General features: G+C 38.4%; 2 protein-coding genes across 2 annotated transcripts in view; one reads left to right on the forward strand and one right to left on the reverse strand.

The window, feature by feature from the left end:
- smarcc1a (SWI/SNF related BAF chromatin remodeling complex subunit C1a) overlaps window positions 1-15,459 on the reverse strand; it is a 35,752-nt gene extending 20,293 nt beyond the window's left edge. The window contains exons 1-20 of the mRNA XM_085366655.1: window positions 15,229-15,459; window positions 11,427-11,546; window positions 11,244-11,329; window positions 9,263-9,344; window positions 8,709-8,801; window positions 8,533-8,602; window positions 8,182-8,251; window positions 7,895-7,970; window positions 7,393-7,518; window positions 5,725-5,843; window positions 5,060-5,190; window positions 3,718-3,777; window positions 3,543-3,580; window positions 3,040-3,158; window positions 2,621-2,692; window positions 2,388-2,501; window positions 1,907-2,060; window positions 1,207-1,317; window positions 1,027-1,086; window positions 486-744 (exon numbers count right to left, since the gene is read on the reverse strand). Of these exons, the coding sequence (XP_085222781.1) occupies window positions 486-744; window positions 1,027-1,086; window positions 1,207-1,317; window positions 1,907-2,060; window positions 2,388-2,501; window positions 2,621-2,692; window positions 3,040-3,158; window positions 3,543-3,580; window positions 3,718-3,777; window positions 5,060-5,190; window positions 5,725-5,843; window positions 7,393-7,518; window positions 7,895-7,970; window positions 8,182-8,251; window positions 8,533-8,602; window positions 8,709-8,801; window positions 9,263-9,344; window positions 11,244-11,329; window positions 11,427-11,546; window positions 15,229-15,414 (2,146 nt within the window). The 5' untranslated portion in view covers window positions 15,415-15,459. The remainder of the gene's footprint in view (window positions 1-485; window positions 745-1,026; window positions 1,087-1,206; window positions 1,318-1,906; window positions 2,061-2,387; window positions 2,502-2,620; window positions 2,693-3,039; window positions 3,159-3,542; window positions 3,581-3,717; window positions 3,778-5,059; window positions 5,191-5,724; window positions 5,844-7,392; window positions 7,519-7,894; window positions 7,971-8,181; window positions 8,252-8,532; window positions 8,603-8,708; window positions 8,802-9,262; window positions 9,345-11,243; window positions 11,330-11,426; window positions 11,547-15,228) is intronic.
- Window positions 15,460-17,239: 1,780 nt separating this feature from the next.
- On the forward strand, window positions 17,240-20,870 carry LOC146623307 (fucolectin-1-like). The gene is made up of 6 exons (XM_085366656.1): window positions 17,240-17,295; window positions 17,413-17,493; window positions 18,121-18,406; window positions 18,749-18,903; window positions 19,993-20,275; window positions 20,698-20,870. Exons 2-6 carry the CDS (start codon window positions 17,430-17,432, stop codon window positions 20,861-20,863), a joined length of 954 nt encoding a protein of 317 aa, XP_085222782.1. The 5' UTR covers window positions 17,240-17,295; window positions 17,413-17,429; the 3' UTR covers window positions 20,864-20,870.
- The last annotated feature ends 6,955 nt before the right edge of the window (window positions 20,871-27,825 follow it).

A 27,825-nucleotide genomic window follows, 5' to 3' on the forward strand; every position in this document is an offset into this window, starting at 1 on the left:
ATCAAATCATTTGATATTTATTAATTACAGTGGCCAGTGTTTGTCTGCTGTCTCAACTAAATCTCATGTTACGTTATCTGAGCAATTCAGTAGTTACATTTATCTTCTACTGGTCTTTTTGTTTTTAGTGTAACTGGCACAAGACCAGGAAAAATATTACTAACTTGTGTAACAGGTCACTTTTAGTTACACAAAAGTAACACGTGTAACCAAAAGGCAGACATCTCCTCTTTAACGTTCAAAAATCAGAACCATTCAAAACCCAACCCATGTATATTTGTGGCTGCATGATGTTGTTTAAGATAATGAAACTGAATATACAGATAAATCTCTAGTATCTCCTCTGAAGTCAAGAAACTGCTGCACTGATATTTGTTGTAAATGTTTCTGTTTCTAGCTATTTAGCAATTAAAATACAGAAGCTCATTAAAATATCGTATAGATTTAAACCCCGCAGTTTATGGCTCTTTCCCACCAGTTCTCACCTAGTGCTGCCTTGGCTGCAGCAGATGCCACTCTGGGATCCACAACAGATGCCAGGAAGGCTACTGTGCTCATGACTGGGTTCCCAGACTGGCTGAAAGGTATGGGCTGATAGGAAAGAGGCCCAAGTGTGGCCTCCGTACTCTCCAGGTATGGATCTTCAATGGGCAACCGCAGGAAGTGCAGGATGCACTCATCTTGGGTGCGTGAACCAACATGCTCCGAAACCTTGTTCCAGTCATCTTTATACATCTCCAGGGCCTAGCCATAGGTGACAGGAGTGACGATACAAGTCTTATTATAAAAAGAAAGCCAGAGAACATTTAATAAAGCAATATTTATAATTCCATGAGGCATAAAGAGTTTATCGCCATCTTTTTTTGTTAAAGACAAAAAAACATAGAAAGAAAATGACAGAAAAAAGTGTTGTTGTTTTTTTTATCAGGTCATAAGAACAGGCTGAGCTTATGATCAGCAGCCAAACATTGGAAGTTTTTCTTATTTAAAACAGGACACTCCTATCTTCTGTACTTGAAGACTCACCTCGAGCAGCAGCAGAGTCTCCTGCTCAGTCCAATCTCTGGTAGTGCTGCCTGCTTTACCCTGAGGAATCAAAGTCCACAATAGACATTTCTTTGTTTTTAAATTCTAACACACCAGCTCAGAGAGACTGTTAGAACTTTAAACATGAAAAACACATTAGGAAGTTAAACAAGTTCCAACCTTGATGCTTTTCCTGTTGTAGAGGTCAGAACGAAGGCTAAAGTTCTGCAGGTCAATGGGCTTGTCTTTGCTTTTGTCTGCAAAATTGGGCATTGGCTGTGGAGGAGGAATCTGGAAGGAATAAAATGGCCACACATTAGCAAACCGTCTGTATGAAGATGTATTTTTTTGCAATAGGACCATCTGATGCAGCAGTTTTACAAATGAAGCTCATCAATGAAATGGTACAAGGGTATAATGGAGGGAACCCAGAGAAAACAACACAGCTGTGATTTTTATTATTATAATTTCAGTGATAATTGTTTTGCAACTATTTCAGTTTGTTTTTCTTTTGACATCTTAATCAAAGTTAAACATCTTTTGGTGTTGGTGTGTTGGCCAGAAAAACAAAACAAACAATCAAATCACAGATTCCATGCTTGCCTTTTAAAGTGAATTGCTAGCAAAAAGGACAAAATTCTTCAGGATTTGATCTATATTTGGTGTAAAAACAAAAAACAAAACAAAAACCCCCACAAAACTATTTTAGGTGTTTAGCGATAACGTTCAGGGACGTTATTAAAAGCCACTCTGGAGTGAGAGTCATTGCTCAAAAATTTCTTTATTTGGAACCAATCTATTTATCCTCAAAAAATATGGTCCTTGGCTGCACAAGTGGATTCAAACCTACTTCTTCCTTCCCTCTTTAAGTTGTCCTTACCGGTTGGGGTCTGTGGTTAAGAGGCATGAGGCCAGAGGGTGTGTCAGCCAGCACAGTAAAATGAGGAGTGGGTGGGGGGCCCATTGGCAATGGACGAGACTCTGCATCGACCTGGTAGTTCACCAAACCCCACTGCTCCAAGAATGCATGTACCCTGGAGGGGGAGGGGGAATAATTACATTAAAAAAATAATTAAAACAATGAAAAGCTACTTATCATCTTCTCTTTAAAGCATGTGTGGCACCTACAAAGGTACCAGTCAAATGCATGGCATTTCTTCAGGACTGTGTTTGGCTGAAGGCCTCCCAGTAGGTGTTAACTTGCATAATACAACAATTCAATTCATTTAGGGTAAGTTTTTAATATTCATAAATATTTTTTTATTGAGTTAGCCACTGCCCATTAATCCAACCAAATTAATATGTAAAAAAACCAAAAAAAAAAACCCCAGAAAAGTTAACAACATGTGGATCTGTTGAACCTCATGATAGCGCAAACATCTCCAGTCAGGTTCCTGCGGCAGGAGGTGGAGGTGAGGTACTCCTGAGGATTCAGCCGATACGTGTCGATCATGAAGTTGCGATAGGCCAGGTATCTGTGTTGAGATGTCGCAGTATGTCCCGTTAGAATGATAGGAGACTTATTACATGAAAGCTGCGTTTTTATATATGTGGGACTGTGTGTGTGTGTGTGTGTGTGTGTGTGTAAACTCACATTTCTGGAGTTTTGGACTTGTTCTTTCCGTTGAAAAACTCTGGCAAGGCTCGTCTCTCAATCTCATGGATGCTAACAAGAAAGGAAAGGAAAAAATATTGATAGATGTCAAAGTAGGAAGAAACAATGTTATTCCTAAAATAAAATTGTATTTTTAATGGCAATGAGATTAAGAATGGCCTGCAGATGTCATCAAGTGCACCTCTAACTGCATGTAAACTGCAGCTGGTGGGTTTTTTGGTGTTTTTTAAAATGCATCTGTAATCCATCTTCTTCCAAACAGCAACATCTCACTATCTCTCCAAAATAAAAAGCCTCCTATCATCTCCACTCCACATAAGCTTTTGAAAAGTTAGTTATAACTTATTAACCAAGTTATTTGTGTAATGTAGCTTAAGTTTCAGATTCACAACACTTACCTGTTGTAGTCAAACCAAGCAGCATAGCTGGGGATAACGATGTGATGCGTCTGTTCAGTCACATTGTCCTCATTGGCATCCAGTCGGTTTATTTCACTTTTGCCTTGTTCCTCATCATCCTGCAGAAGGATAAGCAGACAGGTCAAGTAACAGCAGTCTGAAAAAAGTCATCGTGCTGTGTAATTACAATTCATGAGACAGCCCTACTTTGGAATTAAAGTGGCTTTGCTCACAAACATTTATTTAAAAAAAAAAACAAAAACAAAGCCTGTATAAAGAATGAAGAAAAACAGCAGGTGCACGCTAGTTTTTAGTTCTTTGAATAATAACTATAGGGATATTTTAATCGTACCATTTCCTCATATTTCAATTAGATTTAGTTTAACTGAATCAAAATACACTGTTTATATTACATATCACTCCCAGGAGTGACTGGGAGTGATATGTATATGTGATATTCCTAACTACACTGGAGAGATAAAGACAGGAATCAGTGGTCTTACCTTTCCACCAGACATCACAGATTCATCTTCCATGTCATCTGGAAAAAATAAAAATAAATGTCTCGAGTCAGGTTTGCTTTTAAACTGCGGAGCAGCTTATGCTCACATACAAAAGATGCTAATCTCACTCATATAACTCCTACACAAGGATACAAGTTCATTTATAAATACATACCCAAGTCGGCCACATGCCCTCCTTTGACCGGTGTATTCTCGCTGTCTTTCTTTGAATTTGCTGTGCATGGAATAAAAGAAAAAAAATGTACAAAGTGAAGTACAGAAGAGGGGAAAAATTAAAATATTTAAGAAAAATTATTCAAAGACTGTCTAATTCAGCCATGGGCATGAAGACAATAACGAGCTTTCTGGTTTGCAAAAGGGGAGACTAAAATAGACTGAGTGTGTGTCTGTGTGCTGGAGGAAGACAAGGAGATTTCTTTGGGACAAAAGTGGGACATAACGAATGGGACTTGGTCTAAAAAGAGTATTATAGACAGAATTGTGTGTGTTGGTTTTAAAGGGAATCTTTAAGCAGAATACAGATCATGAAAAAGAAGCACCCGGCTGTTTTTCTACTTTCTGACTTAAACTGTGAGCGTCAATGGGTATGTTTTTTTCCCTTGCTGCTGAGGGGATTTTCTTGTCATCATAACATAATGATTCAGTACACAGCAGCCACATAGAGAAAAATCACAAAAAAATGAATTTAAAATTGAATGAAATAAAATGTATCTCTGTTTAGAAAAGGACAAACCTTACAAAGAGAGAAACAGGACAAAGATCACAGTGCAGGTTTCTTACTGCTTATAAAGCTCTAGCTGAACATTGCAACACATAACAACAAGACTGAAGAGGGCACTTATGACAGGAATCATTTAAATATCCTAATTTCTGTCTCTGATCTTACTGGCAACTGCAGACAAATACCATTTAAAACTGTTTATATATATTATATATATAATATATATATTATGTTACAATTATAGATAAAATCTAAATACGACTCAATTGATGATCAATTAAATGTAAAGACAGTAAAGTCATTTTAGTTATGCGTACTTTGCTATACATGCTATAGAGCAAAACTTTACATTTGTAACTGAATATTAAATACCCCTTTTATCTGCTTATGTAAAATTTCTTTAATATGACTATTCTGTGATGTTTAACTACATTTAACAAATATCAAAGTATTGATGGCCAAGTTAGGATGCCTATTGTGGTAAAAAATTATTTGGTCTATGCAAGCAGTTTTTGTGTCCATGTAACCACCTAAATTTAAATTCAATTAGTTAGGCGTTTCATAATAACTGTCTGACGTTTTCTATGACAGCTAAGACAGAATAATTACATTCATTTTAGAAGGCTAAAACATTTAATGAACAAGTGTATTTAATTAATCTAATGATAATCCAAATTAATGCTTTAATACACAGGAAAAGTATCTCATGTACAGATGGTAGTTTGCAACACAAACACAAATAGAGCCAAGCTTAGCCCCTATACTCAGCACATACCATTCTTGGAGATGCTGCCCTCCTCCATGCTAGCACCAGCTGAGGAATCGTCCATGTCTTTTGTCATGTCCTCTTCAGTGTCCTCCTCTTCTCCTCTGTGGCCCCGTCGTTTCCAGTGAGGTCCCGGGTTCCTGAGAGAAAGAAATGATTTATTTGCTTTTCTCTAACTGTTAAAACGTGACAATAAAAAAAAATCAAACACCAGGATAAATAACTGATATCTTATTATACTGCACCACAGGGCTTCATTGTTGTCCTAATTCTACTCACATCAGTCTCACTGCTGTACAAAGTGACATGTTCATTCATTAAATATAGTCTACATTGACTCAATCACACATACACAGTCCTGCTACCATAAATGCTCCCTAGCACAATCACTGTGGATTAATATCCAAATACAACTAGTCCCCAAGCCTTGGAAAATTAATTTTTGCAGCATATTTTATTAAAATCTGCTTAAACAAAATGAATGATACATCTCCTGTTCCTGAGTCACATTTAGGCCTGTTGTCTTTTGAAAAAAATGTATTGGATCACCAAGTTTTATCCTTTAGAGACAAATCTGAAGTTTTAGGAGACCACTTGCACAAATCTGCGTTTACTCAGTACTCACTACATTTTATACTACCAATAAAAACAAAAACGAAGAGAAGCATCCTTACCCCTTCTTGCCTCCCTTCTTACGGGACTCGGCTGGAGTGCTGGGTGGAGAGGGTGAGCGCCTCCTCTTCTTTCCCGCAGAGTTGGCCTTGCGCTCCTTGCGATCGGGTGTACGGGAAGACTGATCAGACAAACCCCGAGCAGCGCAGGGAGCGAGGGATGGAGGATGAGAGAAAGAGCGGCAGAATGAGAGGATGGAACGGTTGCACACACAAGGAGGGGAAGCAGTGGGAGAACGACCGTAGGAGGAGTGGGGTGGGGATGCCGTGGAGGTGGAGGAGACGATCAGGGTTCCTGTTTGTCCTCTTCAAACAGACACTCTTTCACACTGACCCTCATTTCAGGATCAGAGGAATTTCTCTTCAGCAGCAGACAAACTTTTTTTTGTCCAGTTGTCACTATTTGATTCTTTTTTTCCCCCTTTTCAAATTTAATAAAAAGTAACAAAAAAAAGGCTCCAGATTAGATAAAATGATAAGCTTTTAATGTGTTTGCTGTGGCTCTATAGATGATGTTAACTTCGCACTCTATGACTGCATTCTGGAGATTTATCCAAGTCCTACAAAACAATTCATCCATTGTCAATAAATTTGGAGCTTTCATAAATATTTCTATCCTGCAGATGGTGCTTCATCCACCAAATTATAAGAACTAGTAGAAAAGCCTAAGCCTGACCAGTCAGCTTTTCATAAATCAATGTGATGTGAGTGCCCGCCTATTCAGCCCAAACTCACACTTAAGCGAAAGCTTCATCTACAGGTTCACACATGTAAACAAGGATGAATATGCCAGCCAGCATAGCAGTTCCTGATGATTAGGTCAGCTGGCAGGCTGTCCTGACTGCACTTACTACAATGGCCATTCCTGGCAGTCTTTTTTCTGTTTACTTCCAGGCATACAGTGGGGCTGAGGATTAATAAAAAGCTAATTCATATAAAAACTATTTTTTTGAAAGGCTTAGTGAAGCATGTGCTTACTAACCTCATAGATGCAGTTCACTCAATGTTTTGTGTGAGTCCGTGTATGACAGAGGTCAAGAGTACAACGTAAGGGTAACCCAAAGAGCTACACTTAATGGGAAACTGGAGCACTTAAACATCTGTGTGGCCAGTTTGCTTAATGCTCACATGAGTGATCATGAGTGATCAGTGAAAAGGCCAAAACAATGTAAAAGAAAACTTAATGTCTCTGGCATCATAACTTTTGGAGTTCATTTACTCAACATGAACAGGAACCCTGAAACTCATTAGAAATAGACAAAGTGTGAGGAAAGGCTTGGAAAGGATGGGCAGCATGCAGACTGAAGCCAGTTGTGAACGAAGAAGAGTGAGGTGCACAATCCATACAGCAAAGCAACATGCAATGGGACAGACTAACAGCAAAAACATTCAAATTCACACCAGCATTCACACCTAGTCTCAGTCAAATAATTTCCATTTCCAGGCTTACATACAGTACAGATTTGAAGACCAATTTTAGATTAATACCTCTACAAAAGAGCCAATTTCAACACAAGTCACTTGTAACAACGATCAGGTTGGCACCCTTTAACAACAATGGTAGGAGCGGTGCTGTCACACTGTACTGATATAACGTGGCTGGAAAACCTGCTTTCTCTTGGATTTGAAGTTTGGATCACTGACACACACCCACACAGCAAAAACACATACCTCTTCCTCTTTGGGGAAAATCTTCTGGCGGAAGCTGACTGGCTTCTTGTTCTCATCCACTTCGTAGTCTTCCTCATTCATCCACTCATTGAAGGCATCTGTGTCTAAAACCCACTTGGCATGGACCTTATCAGAGTAAGGAAGGAGATAACAGAGTAGAATCAACTCATCAATTTACTCTGCTGACCTAATTTCCCATTATTTTTCAGTGGAAGACACTAAAGAACAAGTAGAAGAGACAGAAATACATAAATGCAAAAACAAGGAAATTGGTTAGCTGATGTGGTAAAGCCGCTTCACTTTACATTTTAAAATAAATAAATACAATAAAACTGCTTGGTATGCAGGTAGAAACACATGTCAGATGCATACAATAGTGACCATTTATATTCTCAGGACAATTTATAAACACATAGGTAACAAAAGCCAAAACTGGAAACTCTAAGGGACACAAAAAGTCTTCCAGTATCAAAAGAAAACCTATTGGTTACAGACATCTCACCTTCCAAGGTCTGTCAGTGCTGGGTGGGTCCTCTGGGTCACCGTCTAACTCACTGGCTGACACCCAGGTGTCGTAGCTAACAAAACAAAAACAGTTATCAGTAACTTCATGAAGTCATGAACAGAAATATCTCTCTCAGGATGATTCGAGTGATTATTTATTTTTCTTTTCTTTAATAAAATGCCAACATTTTCCTAAAATGCCCAAATATTAGAAGGAAATAATTTACATCCACCAGCTGAAGCACAGATCTTTTTGTGAGCTGCTTAATGCCTCACTCTGCTCACCTGTCTGGGTAGAGACCCCAATGGACAAGCACCTGCTTGTCTTTTCTCATGACAGGACGCAGCCACTCCTCTGCAAAACATAAATACCAATATTCAGGAGTTTTCACAATTATTTACACTTTTATAAGCAAAAACAAAACTAAAAAAAAACAAAGTGGTAAGATTACCAAGCAGTATTTGATCACTTTACTATATTTTAAGTCACTTTTAAAATCTTTCATTATTTAACTGTAGTAATAAGTTGGTTTTAGGTCAGAAGGATAATGAAGTGAGAATGAAAGAAAGTAGATATGTGGTTCACATTACTTGACTAAGAATTAAGTCCGTAAATCACAGAGATAACTAACAAACCTTCTTCTTGCTGGGATAGTGATGGGTAAATGATATGGGTGGCCTTCGACTTGTCATCAGTAATGGAGCCCTGAAGAGAACAGAGAAAAACAAAATGAACAACTTAAAAGGCTGCTACACCAGAGCGTCCCATGAGAATTTTACTACTCTGGAAATCATTTCATTTCTGTGCTCACCTGGTGTCTTTTGATGATGTCTTTGAGCTTACTAGCCTGTTTCTGCTCGATGTCTGGCGACAGGTAAACAGTGGGTCGAGTCAAGCAGTTATTCTACACATGAAGAAGGTTTAAGTTAGAGTCACGCAAAAAGTTGCTTTATAACAAAGCAAAAGTACAAAAACAAAAGTACACTCACTTATCTCTCAATGCAGTGATTACAGTTGAAGTTTTAAGGGACACTTGACAACATAAAAACACACCTTTACCTCATTTCCATACAACTGCATACAGTCAAAATCTGATACCTGCACACTGGCTAAATGGAATCTGAGCTTATTCATTTAAAATGTTAAAAGACTTTGAGTTACTGAAACTTACAATAATTTTAACAATAAAAACCCTGTATGCATTTTGAAAGTGTGAATGCCAGTTAAACACAACTGCAATATCTGAACTTCATAACTAGAATACACGAAGCCTAATTGAATTTTATTAAAGACTGCACTTTGATTAACAAATGTACTTAGAATAAACATAAGGAGAAGCTCGAGCATTAGGACTTTGTCTTGTACCTGGACCAGGTTCTTTTCAACATTTAAGAACATTTCCACGTTCCTGTCCATCCGGGAGGGATTCTGTAGGTCAAATCTTCGCCTGAGAATGACACAAAGCCACATGAATATTCAAATAATAACTCTGCATTTATTATGACTTTATGTGCAACTTCTATGCCCTACACCATCCATGGACTGCTGAGATATTCAACTTGGGGGACAAATAAAGTCATTCAAGGTAGTATCTCTCATCTCTCATCTCCTCCACACATCACTCACTCACTTGGACACTAGAAGGGGGAATTATGTTAAAATGCTCTTCATAGACTACAGCTCTGCATTTAACACCATAATTCCCTCCACACTCACCACCAAGCTGGAGCATCTGGGACTCAGCTCATCTATGTGTCAGTGGATCTCCAACTTCCTAACTGGCAGACCACAGGCAGTAAGGATGGGCGGACATGTCTCAGCCTCCACCACTCTCAGCACTGGAGCCCCCCAGGGGTGTGTTCTGAGCCCCCTGCTGTACTCTTTGTACACATATGACTGTGTGGCCACTACCAGCTCCACCACCATCATCAAGTTTGCTGACGACACCGTCGTGGTGGGCCTGATCTCTGATAACAACGAGACGGCCTACCTGAAGGAGATTAGGAATCTGGAGAACTGGTGCCAGAGGAACAACCCCCTTCTAAACGTCAGTAAGACAAAGGAGCTGATAGTGGACTTCAGCACTAAGCAGGAGAGGAACTACCAGACCCCCGTCATCAACGAGTGCCCAGTGGAGAGAGTGGACAGCTTCAAATACCTCGGAGTTCACATCACGCAGGACCTGTCATGGTCCTGTCACATCAACACCGTGGTGAAAAAGGCCCGACAGCGTCTCTACCACCTCAGACGCTTGAGAGACTTCCAACTGCCCTCCAAGGTGCTCAGGAACTTTTACTCGTGCACCATAGAGAGCATCCTGGCGGGAAACATCTTAACCTGGTTCGGGAACAGCACCATGCAGGACAGACGAGCTCTACAGAGGGTTGTGCGGTCAGCTGAGTGCACCATCCGCTCCGAGCTCCCTGACCTGCACTCAATCTACAGCAGGCGGTGCTGGACCAAGGCCAGGAAGATCGTGAAGGACCTCAGCCATCCCAACAACAGACTGTTCTCTCTGTTGAGGTCAGGAAAGCGATTCCGCTCCCTGAAGACCAACACAGAGAGACTGAGGAGGAGCTTCTTCCCGCAGGCGATACGGTCTCTCAATCACACCACCACACAGTACTGACCCACACATACAGTTCTTACACACACACTGGACTTTCTGGACTTTGGTTTTGCACAACACTGGTCACTATATTCTTCATTTCCGGTTAATACTTGTACAGCTGCTGTTATTGTGTATATATTTATTTATATTTAGATTTCTTCATACATTCTTATATAGTTCTATATTGTGTATTGTGTATTTTGTTGTACAGTTATTTTATTTTCAACTTTAATTTATATATTTATCTTTATCTTATTCTTCCCAGTTAAATTTACCCTTCATTCTAATTTGTGTTGTACAGTTATTTCATTTTTAACCTTAATTTATATTCTATTCCTTCCTAGTTAAATTTACCCTTTTTAATTTTTCATATTTATTTCCTATCTTATTCATAGCCTTTTCCTTTTTTGTTTTCTTTAGGTCACGAGCAGTTGTCCAAGCATTTCACTACATATCGTACTGTGTATGACTGTGTACGTGACAAATAAAATTTGAATTTGAAATTTGAATTTGATTTAGTACAATCACTGGGAACTGACACAAATGGTTATTTTTTTAACTCCATAAACCAACATCCTAAAATACAAGACCATTAAGATTTTTGCTTATCTTCAAAATGCACAACTGAGATAGTTTAAATTATATTTCTAAGACCAATGACTTCAAAAGGAGGGTTTAAGTTGATGATCAATGTCAGACCCATCTGCTCATACTAAGTTACACAAGTTAACTTACCAGCCTTGCTCGCTCTTAAACTTGTAGACAGATCCCAAAATGTGACAGAGAGCACCTCCTGCCTTGAAATCCAGGAAACACTTGGCCTGAAGATATGAGAGGAACCATAAGAACAGAACACTTTACCATTTGGGATTCAACTGTGATGGCGATTTTTGTAGAATGCAATGTTTGTATGCTTACAGGTAGCTTTGTAAGAGCAGGATTGTTGACTCTTCGCCCAAATGCGTCTTCCTGGAAATGCAGCAGTTGGACCACGAGACCTGCCAGGGATTTACTGGAGGGGGAGTCATTCTGGACGTACTGGAAGTAGGCACAAAAAAAAAAAGTTATTGGTAACATGATAGCAATGGCACAGATTCCCATCTCATCTAGCAGTCTTTTTTTTTTTTTAGCAAATCAAGGTGGCCAAAAGACAGAAAAATACAACCTACAAGAGTTTAGATTTTTTTTTTTGTACATGAATTAATTCCAAAGAAATGCTCAAAAGTCTGAGAATGGGCTTCTTCATTTGATAATAAGATAACTCTTTATTGTCATTGCACAGTCATTCATAGTACAAAAGTACAATGAAATTGGAAAACTGTCCCACAACGACATTGCATACAACACAACACGACATAACACATCACAGTATCAAAACTTAAGTAATAAAAGGAAATAATAAAAAGAAGTCTGTTACCATGATATGAGCAGCCACAAGAGTCGTTTACTAGAGCTCTATTTCTGTTTTGTTTTGCTATACTAGTATTAAGCAGTGGGGTATAGACAGGTTAGTCCTGTAAAGAGGCTCATGCACCTCTCAGATAGCTTAAGTCATGACGGAGAGCATCATTAGCATGGTTATCATCACAAAGATAAGAGCAAGCCTCGCTCCAGAACATCCAATCATGAATTCATGAACCAAATAATATACAAACTATTGAGTAATGTTAAAAATACATTTGATTATTTTGAAATTCAAATGTTTCTTGGATCATTATGTTAAGTTGGTGGGGGACAAAACAACAGGGTGATATTAACAGGTGGGTAGACTTCAGCAGATGAGGTACTACAGGGTAGAACAGGAGGTTTGGCTACAGGAAGCAGAGATAAGAGTTACTGAAATAATTAGGCAGATTAGTCGAATAGCAAAATAATTGTTAGTTGCAGCTAGGGCTGGGCCATATTATACTGTTCACGGTAATACCGGTATAATGTTAGGCAACGATAGGAAAATGAAATATCGCGATAGAATATGAGTAAAACGCGCATGTGCAGTGCCTTTGTTTTCATACGCACATGGCCGATTGTTGAGTGAAACAGATGAACCAGAATTGGTTTGTAAAAATGGTGCAACTTCAGTGATGTGGAACTGCTTTGGTGTTTGTCCGTCAGATACACGACAAAGCACATTTTTTTGCAGAACGTGCAAGCGGCCGTCGTTATTGTCGTATTTGTCGGACTAAGATGCTCTTAAAGCTGGGAGTAACCTGGGTCCTAAACTCCGTCTTTTTCAGGTCAAACAACACTGCAGCATCACTGAGAGTTAAAAACTGTCTAAATTCTTTCATCTTTAATAAAACGATCAGCATTGCTGCTTTACCAGGTGTAACTATGAAGTTTAACTTCCAGGCATCCATGAAAACAAAATTTATTACATTTAACGGAGTTAGAAGTTAGCAGGAAGCTAGCGGAAGTTAGCTCGCTAGTTTCGCTAGTTACCTAAGCATGATATAGCATGTTCTGACTGAGAGATTTCTGAAAAAAATCAAACGTACAGTTCTGCTATCACTTCCAACATAAATGAAGACAGGAAACTAAACAGCAGTGACGTTTGTAGGGTTACTGAAGTTGGGCTAGCTGGTATATAATGATGTGCTACGTGATCGCTAGCAACACAGCTATGTTAGCATAACATAAACAGTGAAGCTGGAGGACGAACACTAACACTTTTCCACTTATAAAAGTTAACGTGAAGGTTCTTCATGGTTAGAGACAAATGCAATCGCATGGCAGGATGCTGTAAACGGACCAAACTTCAGTCAGGAGAACAACTGAGATAATCCATCCACAATACGAGGTTAGTCATTAATATACTGCAACAACATGGGAATAGAGCAGCTGCCAGAGAATTCAACATTAATGAATCAATGTTACAGAAGTGGAGGAAGCAAGAATAATGAGTTTAATAAAGTTTGATTTATCTGACTGCTTTGTTTCGCTTAATGTGCCTTATAATCCCGTGCACCTTATGGTCCAAAAAATGCGTACTGCACACTGCAGTTTAATATTGCAAATCACCTCTTTTTAACTTCAGTGGATAGTATACATGGTTATGCTCAGGATATGTCAGCCCATTTCTACTGGAAATGCCTTTTGGTTAAACTTTCAGCAAGGAATTTGCATTTGCACTGTTAAATTTTTATAAAGCTTTAATGTACATAAAAACCAGCTTCTTGTTTAAGTGAAAATAAATGGAAGGTTGTCTTTTTGCGCTAGTAATGTTGTGGAGTTGTATTTTGTCTCGCATCAATTATATCGTCAGTTATATCGTTATTGCAAATTTTCAAATATATATCGTGATAAATATTTTTGGCCATATCGCCCTGCTCTAGTTGCAGCTCTAGAGTCAACAGACTAATGATTTTTGTTTAAACTTGTTATATCTTTTGCCTTACATGGCGACAGGTTTCTGCTTAGACTGCCGTCCCTGATATCCAGGTCCTGTTACCAGCAGGACAAGAGGGATAGTTGGATGCTATTTATTTCCTGATCTTTTTGCTCTAGAGAATCAATCTTGACCAAAAAATTTTTAAAATCAAGTCATGACTTTATCCTTTAAGGTTTAGCCAGTGCAAAATCAATGTAATCCAAGAGACAATGTTAGTGAATCCCATTTATATACTGTTGCATCACCAAATAATGACATAAGGTTTTAGTTGCTTATTTTAGATTTAGTCTATGCTAAGTTCATGCAACACAACAACTAAACACTGGCCAGAAAGATCACAGTCAACAGCAACAAAGTACATTTAAAGCTGGAAGACCTTCCACTGCTATATGGCCTCAAATAACTCACATAAATATCTTTGCAAAAAAACCCAAAAAACCCAACAACAATAACAACAACAAAAAAACGGATGTATTTATTATTCTTAAAGGCAACTTTATTGAACAGTGGATATACTAAAAAAAAAAAAGCCAAGTTTATATATGAAATATTGTAATATAAATCTGCGAGTAAACGCTGTATTCACAAGCCCTTATCTATTCCATTTCATTTGAATAATGTTTCTGCTATAACTTGAGCAGGCACAACGTGTCAGTGGTTTTGAATGAGAGCCTGACGTGACAAGAGGAGCACTCTTTGTTTGGCTAATTCAGTAGGCAAGTGCAACCTGCACGGTGTGCTATGCTGCTGTGTTGACAAAACTCACACTGAGAGCATGGAACAGGACTGGGCCTGCAAACAGCACGCAGTGAAGTAGATAATTACCTTCTAAGTAAAGTACCTTTTAAGATGGCATAAAAAGAAAGCTGGGGTTTATTAAGCTAATATTATAATTTCTGCAGGGTATGTCCCGTGACTTACATACAGGTTAGCATCTTGGGCCTTTTGAAAAACTAATAAGAAAGTTTGGTTTATCGTTATTTCTTTTTAATGAGAAACTTATTACATACTAGTTAAAAAAATATACGCGGCTATGTGTCGCTCGTTTGTAAACATTCCCCCCCTGAGCGTCATATTAGTAGCAACATTGAATGGGCAGTTAGCGAGCTAACAATAGCTATTTGATAAACAAGAACTGATAACTCAAACTGTTCAAGACAATAGGCAGTATACTAACGGTGAACTCCCAAACAAAATTATATATAAGCACTCTTAAAACTTAACTCTACTTAGCTCTGGGTGGCTGCAGCTAACTAAAATATGAGCGCCCCTTTGTGCTAGCGGGACGCGGGCCTTCATAGAAATCAATAGAGGAGCGGGCAGCTAGCTTACCTTCTTGTAGTGCTTTCCGATCCAGAGTCGCACCGTCTCCAGCTGGGATATCGTGTCTGAACTTTCCCAAAATTTCGCAGACGGACCACCATCTTTCTTTCGTCCCATTGCGGTTAAGCCACCGACGGGGCCAGTGGTCGGTCCACCCGAGCCCGTTCCGCCTGCCGTTGTCGCCGCCGTCGCCATTGTGTGTTTTGTTCGCTGCGTTGTCTTTCTCCTCCACGGCGTCCCTCAGCGTGCAAGTTTTCGAATGACATTGCGCAGCCGCAAACGTGTTGAGTAATTTGAAGTCTCGCGAGCCTGAATATCAGACGGTCCATGGGAAATGTAGGCACCTGAAAAGGTTCCTCCTTTTTTTAGTTAGTTTGTGTTAAAACTAAGACGGCGTATTGGGGCCATGGTATGTAAAATTAAAAAAATTTAAAAAAAGGGGGACCGGGTGGTTGATATACTAACTTAATAATAGCCATTATAAATAATTTGGCGGAGTACAAAAAATATCAATTTCCAAAATTCAAGTCAAACATTGCAAAAAACTTACATTCAAATAGTACATTTTTAAAGAAAAATCTTACACTCTTTAAGTTAATAAATTCACATAACTAAAAGGAAAAAACTTTTTAAAAAAAATCTAAGATTAAATTTATTCATTCATTTGATTATCATCATTATTATATATTACTCTTGTCCGCTGTTCTTTGTATTAACTCTTATAATCCAGTGAATGTGTTTTTTCCAACAAGATCCAAGTAGCCACATTATAGTAACACTAGCACTTTTACTTGTCAAAGCTATTGTCCATACTGGTGCAATATAAATTAACTATTGTCATGTAATTTGACATACATAGTGACTATTTGTGAGCAGCAGTCAGGATGGTGCCATCTTGTGGTGACACTTTTTTTTTTTGCCTACCAGCTTTGGCCTGATTTAAGCTCTTGCACAAACAAGAGATATTATTTTTTGTCAGGTAACACAAGACTCTTTTCAGCTTAGTTTGTGCCTGTGTCTGTACAGAGCCAGGAGGTGGAGCAAGTTTACATGACTACACCGTGATGTAAATAAAACCTCAATAACATGTATCTATCTATGTCTGTTCAAGAATAAGAGAATAAAGCTGCCTTCACATAGGTTTACTTCTTGTAAATAAAGTACATTAACATATAATCTAAAAGTGTTTCCAAAAAGTGGTGAAGTGGTTATTTTATTTTTTTATGGACTTTATTTGTTTTTGGTTGGACAGCAAAATTGCACTACATTCTACCTTTCTCTCTTTCCGTTAGTCTAATTAAATCCACTAATTAAAAAAAGTAGCTTTTTAAAACCCTTCACAAGTTTAATCGAGCACAAGAGATCAAAACTGTGGCACGTGCCCAGTAAAAAGGGTGTACTGTTTAAATCCCAGCTGAGCTGATAACGGCACTTTATGATACCAGTACTAGGAATTTCAAACCCAAGCTGATAAATATCTGGTAGATTAGTGAGCAAAATCCTTTATATTCAACAGAAAAACCTGTACACGAAGCACAGGGAGTGGAACAGGAGCTCTTTTTTTGCTCCAAGCACATTAGCACGGCCCTATAAATGAGAATAAATTACAATAGTGTGGCATATTCAGCATAACGTTTCAGATTTTGCTTATATTTGTTGAAAACTGAATATACCAGAACCGAGTCAGTTCATTACTAAGGTTGGGGTCGGATTTACTTTTGGATTTAACCCACTTGAGATTGACTTGAGTATATGAAACCCATTTTACTTTTTTAAAGTCTTTGTGAAATGTTTTCTGCTTGTTTTTATTAATCTTGCCACTTTTTCTATTTTTACATCACTTTTTTTTACGTTTTAGTACGCATGGTACCATAAACCTTAGAGATGCATTTACCAATGCATTTTTCCAAAACATCAGGAACTGCCAATACCCTAACTGAAATGAGCCTTATCTCTATAAGGAAAAGGACAAAGTCCTTGGTGGGTTATTGATAAACAAAGATCATGTGCCCTGGTTGGATGTGAATATAAGTAACAATCCTTAACAGCAGCTCCTCATCTGCGTCTGATTATAAGGTATGTAGTTTTCATTTAAAGACTTAAAATGTTCTTTAAGTTTAGTATAAACTTTAAAAAAATATGTAAGTTAGGGTGAATTCAAGCACATTTCCCAAATGTATTTTATTTTCTCAGTGTGAACAGTAGCAACAATGAAACACATTTCAGCACTGGTTTTGTTCCTTCTCCTGGGGATGTCCTCAGCACGCAGCTATCGTAAGTATGATCTGGGTATATAAGGACTCTTTTTTTGTAAGGAAAAGTAGTTATATGTAAAAGAAAGTGTAATAATAAGAGGCAATGTGTTTATCATCAGGTAGAGATAAAGAGTGAAGTAGTATAACAGAAACTTAACAGAGTATATAATATTTGGAGTCACTGCAGTTTCTAGAGTTTAGAGCTGGATGTTTCATGTAAGTAACACAAAATAGTTTTTCTTTACTACAAATATGCAAATTATTAAATGAGACACGTGAGATGTGGATGTCAATAAACCTTCCAAAAAACACATGAAGGAGTCAGTTTTTCAGTTTCTACAGTAAGAACTTTCTTTCAAACCATTCTTTTGGCTCACCAAGTTCAGCATCCTATGTAATCATTTTGAAATATGGGTAGACTTTGCGGACTAAGCAAACTAACCAGCAGTTGTGCATCTCTACCAAATATGCCTATCCAAATATGTTCATATACTACAGTCACTATATTGTTGTAAACAGAGTTATCAAGCTAACTACATGAGGAAGTAACTAAATGAGGTACATTTGGATGGGTGCTCATTTTCAGCTGCTTGCTTGAATGCATGTCCTTTCATGATATCTTTCATTTGCATTATGCTATTGCCAGAAAATGTGGCCCTGCGTGGCAAAGCAACCCAGTCAACCCGTATCAATGAGGTATTGTCGGCTGCCTACGCTGCAATTGATGGAAACCGTGATTCTGACCTTCGCCATGGATCATGCTCGCACACCGATCAACAGACCGACCCCTGGTGGAGAGTGGACTTGCTTGAGTCCTACATTGTCACTTCCCTCACCATCACCAACAGAGGAGACTGCTGTCATGAAGAGCTCAACGGGCTGGAGATCCACATAGGCAACTCTTTGAATAACGATGGCTTAATAAACCCAAAGTTAGTAAATATAGAGAAATAAGTAATTAGCAACAATGTTGTGATTTGGCATTTTACTCATTTTTAGCTTTGCAGTGTTTGTTTCTTTCTGTTTTTCCTGAACGGCAACAGGAGAGGTTGCTGTAGGACTGACATTGTTAGCTGCCCACATTCTTTTTATTGGCACTCCCTACAATAGATTCCTATATTAAATCATTCCATTATATATTAAAATAGAGAATAACAGGTTACAGTTTTTGTAAATTTTGTCAGCAAATTCCACTAAAACGATCACGCTGACTATCATATGTTCTGATATTTGCTGCCATGGTAAATTGTATTTTCTCAGACACTTCCTGTTAGGGTTGGACAAATTTCTGAAGTTGGTGCAGGCAAATCCTACACTGTGAATTTCGCTGGTCGTGTGGAGGGGCGTTATGTAACTTTGACTCTTCCTGGTTCAGAAAGGATCCTCTCACTCTGTGAAGTGGAAGTCTACGGATATCACGCTCCAACTGGTGAGAATGTGAACTACTACATGAGCTGCACAGTTTGCAGCTCTATCGCCAAACTCTGTTATCCAAACTTTCAAGCTGATATTAAAGCAATTTAATAATAGATATTTATTATCATTACTGTTCATCGCTGTCACCATGATGACAAAGAGTTTGCTTCATGAATTTTCTTTTATTTAAATTAAAATAAATAATTGTATAAACAAGATTAACGCTGACAGCACTATTTTCTATTGATTTCTATGAACTAACTTCATTAAGGCCTTCAGTGACACTATCAATACATCTATTAGCCCACATTCCTACAAAAAACTCTTATCATTAATCAATACTTTGATTTTAAATATGATCAGTTCATCTTTTTTTTAAGAAGCTAAAGGCTTTTAAGTTGGAAGTCATTAATTCAGAAGCCTTTACTTGATCCAGCTTACTTGTCCAGCCTAAAAAGAAAAAGTAGGAATCATAATTCAAAAGCATAGAAACAGGACTAGTAAAGGGTACTGATGATCTCTTTATTGTCTCTGGGAGCAGACTCATCTCTGTACTCGTATATTGTTGGACGTTACTGCATTTGATCACTCTGATCAAAACATTTTACAAAAGTAACTTCTCATTTCTAGAATACAACACTGACATGAAGAGAAATGTGTTGGAAATTATAGTTACCTGACAAATCCTAATCTGGTCACGTAAACAACAAGTTTTTCGCACACAGAAAAGTTATTCCATTAGGGTATATTATTAGAAGTCAGAGCATATATTTTCACTACTGTGCAGTTATTGGAGAAGTGGCGTGGCACCAGCAATAAAGTGAACGCTGCAATCTTCGATTCTAATGAAAACATAGATGAGCTTGAAAGCAAGGCTCTAGATTTACTGGTAAATATATGCTCAAACCCTCAGCCATGGCCACGAGCATTGGGTTTTATTCCAGATATTTTAGAGTTTTTACCTTATAATAAAAAGCATTTTAAAGTAAATAAAACTGAATTAAAAAATATAATTGAACGTAATGCATTTCTTGATACCTAATCGTAATTATTGACAAGACATCAATGTTTAATATTTTTTCACGAATTTGTTCTTTTGCAGGAGAAAACCTTGCACTTCAAGGAAAAGCCTCACAGTCCTCACTCTTTTCAACTGGTATTGCCTATAATGCCATAGATGGAAATCAAAAGAGCATATGGAATGGGGCATCATGCACTCATACAAAACATGACTTCAGTCCCTGGTGGCGACTCGATCTGCGCAAAACCCATAAAGTTTTTTCTGTTAAGGTACTGAATGTAATAGATTCTGTCCCAGAACGACTAAATGGAGCCGAGATCCGCATCGGAGATTCTCTTGGAAACAATGGCAACTATAATCCCAGGTACAATGCACACTAAAAACTGCAACTTAAATAGAAATTGAATTAATTACAAACTGGAACTATAGGGACATTTGCATGTTCCAGAACTGATGAGAGCAAATTTATTGTACAGCAGTGTGTTGATAAAATACAAATCATAAATGTGAACCATATTCAGGTTAATGTGGGAGTCCAAATAAATGAGGTAAAGAGTATTAGTCTTGTTAAAAGAAAATACCAAAATCCAAACAGAAAATGAGTATGAACAAAAATTTCTGTGATTCCACTCATAGAAAGCAAGAACCTTATCTGACTTAATTTTCCCAATATCACCTTTGGGGTTGTCAAATTTTGCAGCTCTACACTGCCAAGTGAAGAATCCAATGTGAAACGTCCTGGTAAACGTCTTGGGTTAACCAAATAACCTCTGCTTCTTCTGCCAGGTGTGCTGTGATCTCAAGCATCCCAGGAGGTTCCATTCAAGAGTTCCACTGTAACGCGGGTGACAGGATGGGGATGGATGGCCGCTATGTTAACATAGTCATCCCTGGAAGACATGAATACCTGACTCTGTGTGAGGTGGAAGTGTATGGCTCTGTCCTCGATTAGCTGTAAAGCTTGTTTTAGATACACAATAACTCAAAAATGTTTTCTCAAATTCATAGGGAGCTGCAAAAACAAATTAACAAAAAACAAAATCACAACAAAACTAATTTATTAGAATAAATTATGCTGGAGGAAAAACAATATTATTTAGACTTGATTTGTGAATATCAATACTTGTACAAATACAATATTTTTATATTTATGCATATTTTATTGTCAAAAATCTTTTGGCTGTATATTAATTCTGAACTGATAATTGTAATGTGTAGCCTTTGCTTTAAAAATGTGTTTGTAAATAATAAAAATTACTCAAAAAAACATTCCATGTGTGTCTGAATAGCATTACATAGTGCACGAAAACTTTACAAAATAAATGGGGGACATTAAAGCCTCTTTTCCATTAGTACCTACTCATATTGACTCGGCATGGTTCACCACAGTTTTCAGTGTTTTCCATTAGGTCATTGTACCTGGTAGGTACCAGGTACTTTTTTTAGCACCTGCTCGCCCAGGGTTCCAAGCGATCCATTAGGTACTAAAATGGGATGTCATCAGACTGCATGTCACTGACTGGTTGGTCAGCGTCACTCAAGGGCTGTGTCCCAATTCAGGGTCTGCACGCTTGAAGTACGCGCACTACGCGTACTACGTACGGTGCGTACTATAAGTACGAGAAGTGCGGAAGTGAAAAGCTAAATTTGAGTGAACAAAATTCATTGCTGTGTGCAAAAAATGTATTTCAGTGTTTGCTATTATCCATACACACACACAATAGCAGACCCTCTCGCTCAGTTTTTGCACTTGCGCTGTTGCTTGCGCTCTCAACATTTCTGACCGTGCGTGCTCAACTCTTTCTGTACACCTGTGCCACAAAACCAGCCAAACACAGACTTGGATGCAAAAAAATCTGATTGGCTGTTTTGGTCTCCAATCAGCTCGAAATGACGAAATGCAATATCCCAGAATCCATTTCGTCCAAAACTCAAACGAGGCAGTGGCGGAGGAACACAGAGTGGCGGAGTTTGAAATATTACTCTTTCTGGGTCACAAAATAAACTTTTAAGATATTTTCATGAGAGAATGGTGCTGTGTAAACTTCGAATATCTGCTCGATTTATCAGGACATCACATATTTGCACAAGTGCTCTAACGTTTTTGGAGATGCCCACCAGCTGACCGCATACCTGGACTGGCCATGGGCATACCGATTTTTCATTTTTATGTTTGTTTGTTTGTTTTTGTAACGGTATAAACAGTGAAAGGTGGTGGATTAGCCAATTGGTCATGATCAACTCTGGGCTGGACCAATTACAATACATCCGTGTTGAGGGGAAAAGGAACGCGATTTGTACTTCAGCTAGAATGAAAAAGACACAAAGCTGGAGTTATTCTGTGCCTTTGCTGCACAGCTGCCTTTTCTTCTCTCATTCTCTCCCCCTTCCTCTCCTGTTGCTACTTCAATCATGAAACTGATCAATGATCAGCTGATCGGCTTTTCTCTCTTGTTTGTTTATCATCCACTTTGCGCCAGAAAGAATAAACCAGCTGATGACGCGCTAAACAACAGCAGCAATACTTTGATTTTAAATATGATCAGTTGAGAAAAAAAAATGCAATATTTAAATTTTAAATTTTAAATTTAACATATTGGATTAGTTGTTTATTATATGATATTCTGGGCTGCATCTCTAGTTCAGAACTGGTGATTGTAGTTTGTTATCTTTGTTGCATTGAATCATTAGAAGTGTCTTGTATATCGGTCTACATAGGATTGCACAGTGAGTAAAAGCTTTACCGAAGAAATGGGGGGGGGGGGGGGGGGGGGGGGGGGGGGTCATTATTTTCTGTTGCAGTAATTGTTTTTTGTAATTTAGAATATAATGAACAATTTAAGTCTATCCATACCGTTTCTTTCTTAACCATGTATCGGTTTTAGGATCATGAAGCTGGAGCCTATCCTAGCTGTCATAGGGAAAGAGGGTTTGTCTGCAGTGAATCAAAGGAAAACCCTTAACACTCACAACTACAGACAATTTATAATTACCTATTAACCCACTTTTTCTTGTTTATTTCAATTTTCCCACACGTGGGACTAATAAAGGTTATCTTATCTTATCTTATTTGCTATGTTTATGTCATGATTGAAAATCACCTCAGAGAAAGTAGAACTTCAGATCTTGTTACAAACTAAACCTATCCTTAGCCATTTGATAACTGTAATTGTTTCTACTCACAACAAGATCTGAAGAGCCACATTAAAGTACCCAAACCAAAAGCTGTGTCTAAATGTTACTGCTAACTCATTTTACTGCTGTGTCTTGGTGTTTACTTGAACATTGGCCCATGCTGTGGGTTTTGTGAATATATTTGTTTATTGAGTTTAAATTGAAAACATTTAAAAGTAAAAAGCAAATTTGAACATCTGTGAGTGAGAAGTGCCATCCTGTGGTTACATTGTGCTTCTCTGTTTGATGTCTGAACTTTTGTTGAACAGTGGGACAATAGATTTTGCTGTTTTTGTGAGCCAATACAAAACTCTTTCCAGATAGTTTGTACCTCAGTCCCTGAAAGACCAGGAGGTGGAGCAGCTTTACATCACTGGAAGACTGGGGGAAAAAATGTTCAAGAATAGGTCTAGTAGCAAGCGCGTGAGTTTTAAGACTTTAAAAATTCTTAATGTCAAAATTAAAACCTCAGTGCAACCAATCTAAAAGTGCTCATGTGCAGCATTAGAAGTTTCCTGCACTATGAATAAAGGCAATCTTACTTTAAGCCATATGCACTAGCGGGTGAAAGGATGTGCTTTTTGCAGTGATTATCTCCAGCATTGCTTGTGATTGGCACTTCTGCTGTTGTTAAACATCCGTCTCAGAATGCACTAAACTACCCTGACACAAGACAAGTCAATCAGAGCTTGTAAGATAATATAATAACCTTTTGGCCATCTGACCTACCTTCTTATTTTAATCTTTTATAGCAGAAAAAAATTAGAAAGTGAAACCAAAAGTTTTTATTGTAGGTTGACCTGTTTTTTTACCTCACGTGGAAGCACTCATCCTGTTGGCAGAGAAAGAGACCGGCACTACAGAAAGATAAGATATATTTTATTCTACCTCCTATTTTCCAGTAAGGAAATTTGTTTTGGACTCTACACTGTAATATACGAACAAACTCAAAAGACCAAACAAACAAAAAACAACCAACAGATGTGATTAACATTAGTGAACATAAAAGAGACATCATCACCACCAAGAAAAAAGAAATATGAAATTACTAATATGATAACAACATGAATAGCATATTTAGATAATGTGCATGTTGCTGAATTAATTAATTTTTGATCAATCAATGAATGTCACATTAATATCCATTAGTGGCATGAGCTCTTTCAAATACTTTGTTCAGTTCAAGTTATATAGTCACTATCTATATACAGTAGTTCATTCATTTTTACACAAATATATACTGGACATAAGATTTTTATCCCCTCAGCAGCCTATTAATTCAGACAGTGGTATTATTTATCTAGTTTTTAATCAGGCTACACCAAACCACCTCTGTATTTAGACTACACTCTGGACTTATGAGGACAAATACATTTAGTGTACTCCAATAATTTACAAAATCTTTTGTCTACACAGTTCCAGGCTGAAGAGCTGAAGACAGTACATGTCTGTCATTATTTAGGGTGTTTAGGACTAATGAGTTGTCTCACTGTGTCCTCATTTTTTATAGATCAAGGGCAGAGTACCCCAAGCTTAAGTGTTCATTAAATTGTTTGTCACATAGATATAAAATAAGCTCAGAGATTGAGCGGGTGTTAAACACAGGGTGCTTAGTTTATGTAAACATCTATCTATCTATCTATCTATCTATCTATCTATCTATCTATCTATCTATCTATCTATCTATCTATCTATCTATCTATCTATCTATCTATCTATCTATCTATCTATCTATCTATCTATCTATCTATCTATCTATCTATCTAATTTGTGTAGCAAGCAGATTTTTACATGGCCCAACACATCATATTAAAATAAAAGAAAACAAGTGTATTTTTTTGTATTGCACTTTTTTTCTCAGTACTGCATTATTTTTTTCTTTTCTTGTGTTTGGGTTGTACTCAGTTATCTTTATAGCTGTTTCTCTTCACATTTTATTGCTGATGTGACCATAAAATATTGAAAGTACATTTCCCAGCAATCCTTGATCTCACCTACGCTTGATATGTGAAATGAGTCTTATCTAAATAGAGGGGAAGAGATAAAGACTTTTGAGGTATATCAACAAACAAACAGCAAGTGTTGTGACAGGATGCACACATAAACAGCGACTGCTCATCTCCTTCTTATTAGTTTACGAGATATGAGTTTTTCATTAAATGGTGTGTAAAAAGTTCCAAACACACAGTTTAGGGGGTTATTTGTTGTTGTTGTATGCATATTAGCAGCATGCTTGCTATATAAAAATAAATATTATATAAGTGAGCAAAAATGTATTTTAGGACTGGAGTCAACTATTTCAAAATAAAATAGCTAAACATGTAACAACTATAAACGAGCAGCAAGTTTGAACTGAAATGCTTTGTTATTGTTTTTCTTATTAGTATTAGTATTACAATTTGGTCAATTTGCATGATTGACACCTCTATTACAAGTGTATTGAGCTATTTTTGTAACCTTGGCAGTCACATCTTGCAGCCATATCACAAATTAGATTCTTTTTTCGCACAGAGAGAGTATCCATACATGTGCCATGTACAGACCTGCACACCATGTGTATGGAGACATTTGTTTTCTCCAAATTATTGTCGGGAGATTACCTTACAATATTACAGTTTTTCTCAGTCGCTTTGGTGCGTTTCTCAGATCAGAATTGAAATTCTCATAACTATTAGTTCAACCTCCACAACACTCAGTCATTTGTGCACATCATAGTAGCAATTTCTCCTCTCTCTGAACAAACTGCAATTGATTTTGGACATGAATCAGTTGCTTCCATACATTTCCCTGCTGCTTTCTGACATTTCCATTTGCTTATGTCATGTCAGTCGAAAGTAATCATACCTATGGATGCTGAATAGTCGTTCCCAATAAAACTAATAGTCATACATCCATTGCTTGAGTCATCACACACAAAATTGTTGAACTAGTTATCACATGCCAAATATTGGCCATCTGTCAAGCAAATCCTATACCTTTCTGTATCATTTTTCCTGGAAATGTCTCCGAAATTGAACAATTGATCTCAGGTGAATTACAGCTGTCACTCATGAGGAGGCGTGTGAAAGTTTAGTTGTAACCAATGACAAACAACTTGTTCACTGTCAATTGTGGATGAATCCTGTGAATCCCCAATTGGCAAGCATATATAAACTGCGCAGGAGCTAGTGTGTACCATTTCTACACTTCTGTGACACAAAATGGAAGGTCAGCACCGTGGAAGAGGGGTGAGGATGCGGGGAGGAAGGGGAAGAGGAAGAGGGAGAAGAGGCAGATATAGGCGGATTCCTTTTTTTTTTTTTTTTTTTTTTTTTTTGCCTGTCCCGTTTGGCTCTTTTGCCATCAGAATTGTTGTCTAAAGGCAAAGAAAGATGCCCAACGGATTTACTTTACCAAACTGACCATCCCAGCCTTGCCGTAATGGTCCATTTGATTCACCTTTTATTGTTTATTTTATTTTCACTTAATGAATACGGGACAGACTTGACTGGGGGAAAGAAGGGGAGAAAGAAAGAGGGAAAGAGAAACAGCTGAGAAGAGGGACGGGGGAGAAGGGCAAAAGACAAAAACCAACAGAACGGGCAGAGAAAAAAAAATGCATATATCAATCACCTGGATCACCTGCTGAGAAAGAAAAAAGAAAGCAAGCAGAAGAGAACAAGAGTAATAGAATAAACAACATCACAATGATATATGGGAATATGACAGTAAATACTAAATGTTAAACATTATTGTGCAGCACATAAGATCAACAGAACACAGTGTGCTTTGAGGTAGGAGCCAAAAAGGGTGTAGTTTGTGGGTGTGATCACCCGTGTGTACACCTGTGAGCATGGACGCGCTTGTTTTTTGTTTTTTTAAAAGGTTCCTTCATGTAATAATCTGCTAGAGGGTGTGGGGGGGCCACAGCCCCGTCCTCCAGGGCGTGAAGCAGGTGTGGAGGAGATCAAAACTCCAGACATCCAGAGGCCCCCAGAACACAAGAGACCAAGGAAGACCAACAGAGGGGCAGCTGCGCCACTGTCCCGGAAAGAGCTGAGGAGAGTCCCAGATGAGGGCTCACTCAGCAGCCGCGGAGCAGAAGCCAGGGGGAGTTGCAGTGACGTGCCCGTGAGCTCCGCCGGCAGCCAGCTGCGCCTGAGTGACCGAGCCCCAGGCCGAGAGGCCGGGGGCACCCCACCTCCGAAGTGGCCCGAGCGAGCCCCAGGCTCCAGGCCCCGATAAGCGGCCGCCAAGGAGTGAGCCGGTGTGTACCTGGACGCCCATCCCCGGACACAAAGAACCACCAACGCACCGATGTCTGAGGGGGTCCGCCACTGGCAGGGGAAGTGGTGGTAGGGGGAGATAGGCCTCCAAACCTTGGAGGGCCTGAGATGTCCCAAAATGTGACACAAAATGGAAGGTCAGCACCGTGGAAGAGGGGTGAGGATGCGGGGAGGAAGGGGAAGAGGAAGAGGGAGAAGAGGCAGATATAGGCGGATTCCTAATGAAATAAGGGCTACAATTGTGGACCATGTTGTCAATCACGGCCTCACCATGGAGGAGGCTGGTCGAAGGGTGCAACCCAATATTGGAAGAACTACTGTCAGTTCAATCAGTCAAACATTCCGTAGGGAAAACAGGTATGCAAACAGTAATACACTGTACTGTACTGTGCCATCTCAGACACATCACATGTTACTGTACTGTATTTGCAATTTCACAAAAAGTTCACTCTGCACCACATAGGATTGTAAGACA

This window comes from Diplotaxodon limnothrissa, linkage group LG11 (genome assembly GCF_057381915.1).
Source record: "Diplotaxodon limnothrissa isolate DT_005_m linkage group LG11, D_limnothrissa_male_GT1.1, whole genome shotgun sequence".
Classification (NCBI taxonomy): Eukaryota; Metazoa; Chordata; class Actinopteri; order Cichliformes; family Cichlidae; genus Diplotaxodon; species Diplotaxodon limnothrissa.

What these genes read in the sequence shown, in the direction of transcription:
- LOC146623307 (XM_085366656.1), top strand. Translation starts at nt 17,430, where the DNA reads ATGAAACACATTTCAGCACTGGTTTTGTTCCTTCTCCTGGGGATGTCC. An exon ending in GTCCTCAGCACGCAGCTATC is followed by an intron (nt 17,494 to 18,120) that starts GTAAGTATGATC and finishes TGCTATTGCCAG; the next exon opens with AAAATGTGGCCCTGCGTGGC. An exon ending in AATGGCAACTATAATCCCAG is followed by an intron (nt 20,276 to 20,697) that starts GTACAATGCACA and finishes TTCTTCTGCCAG; the next exon opens with GTGTGCTGTGATCTCAAGCA.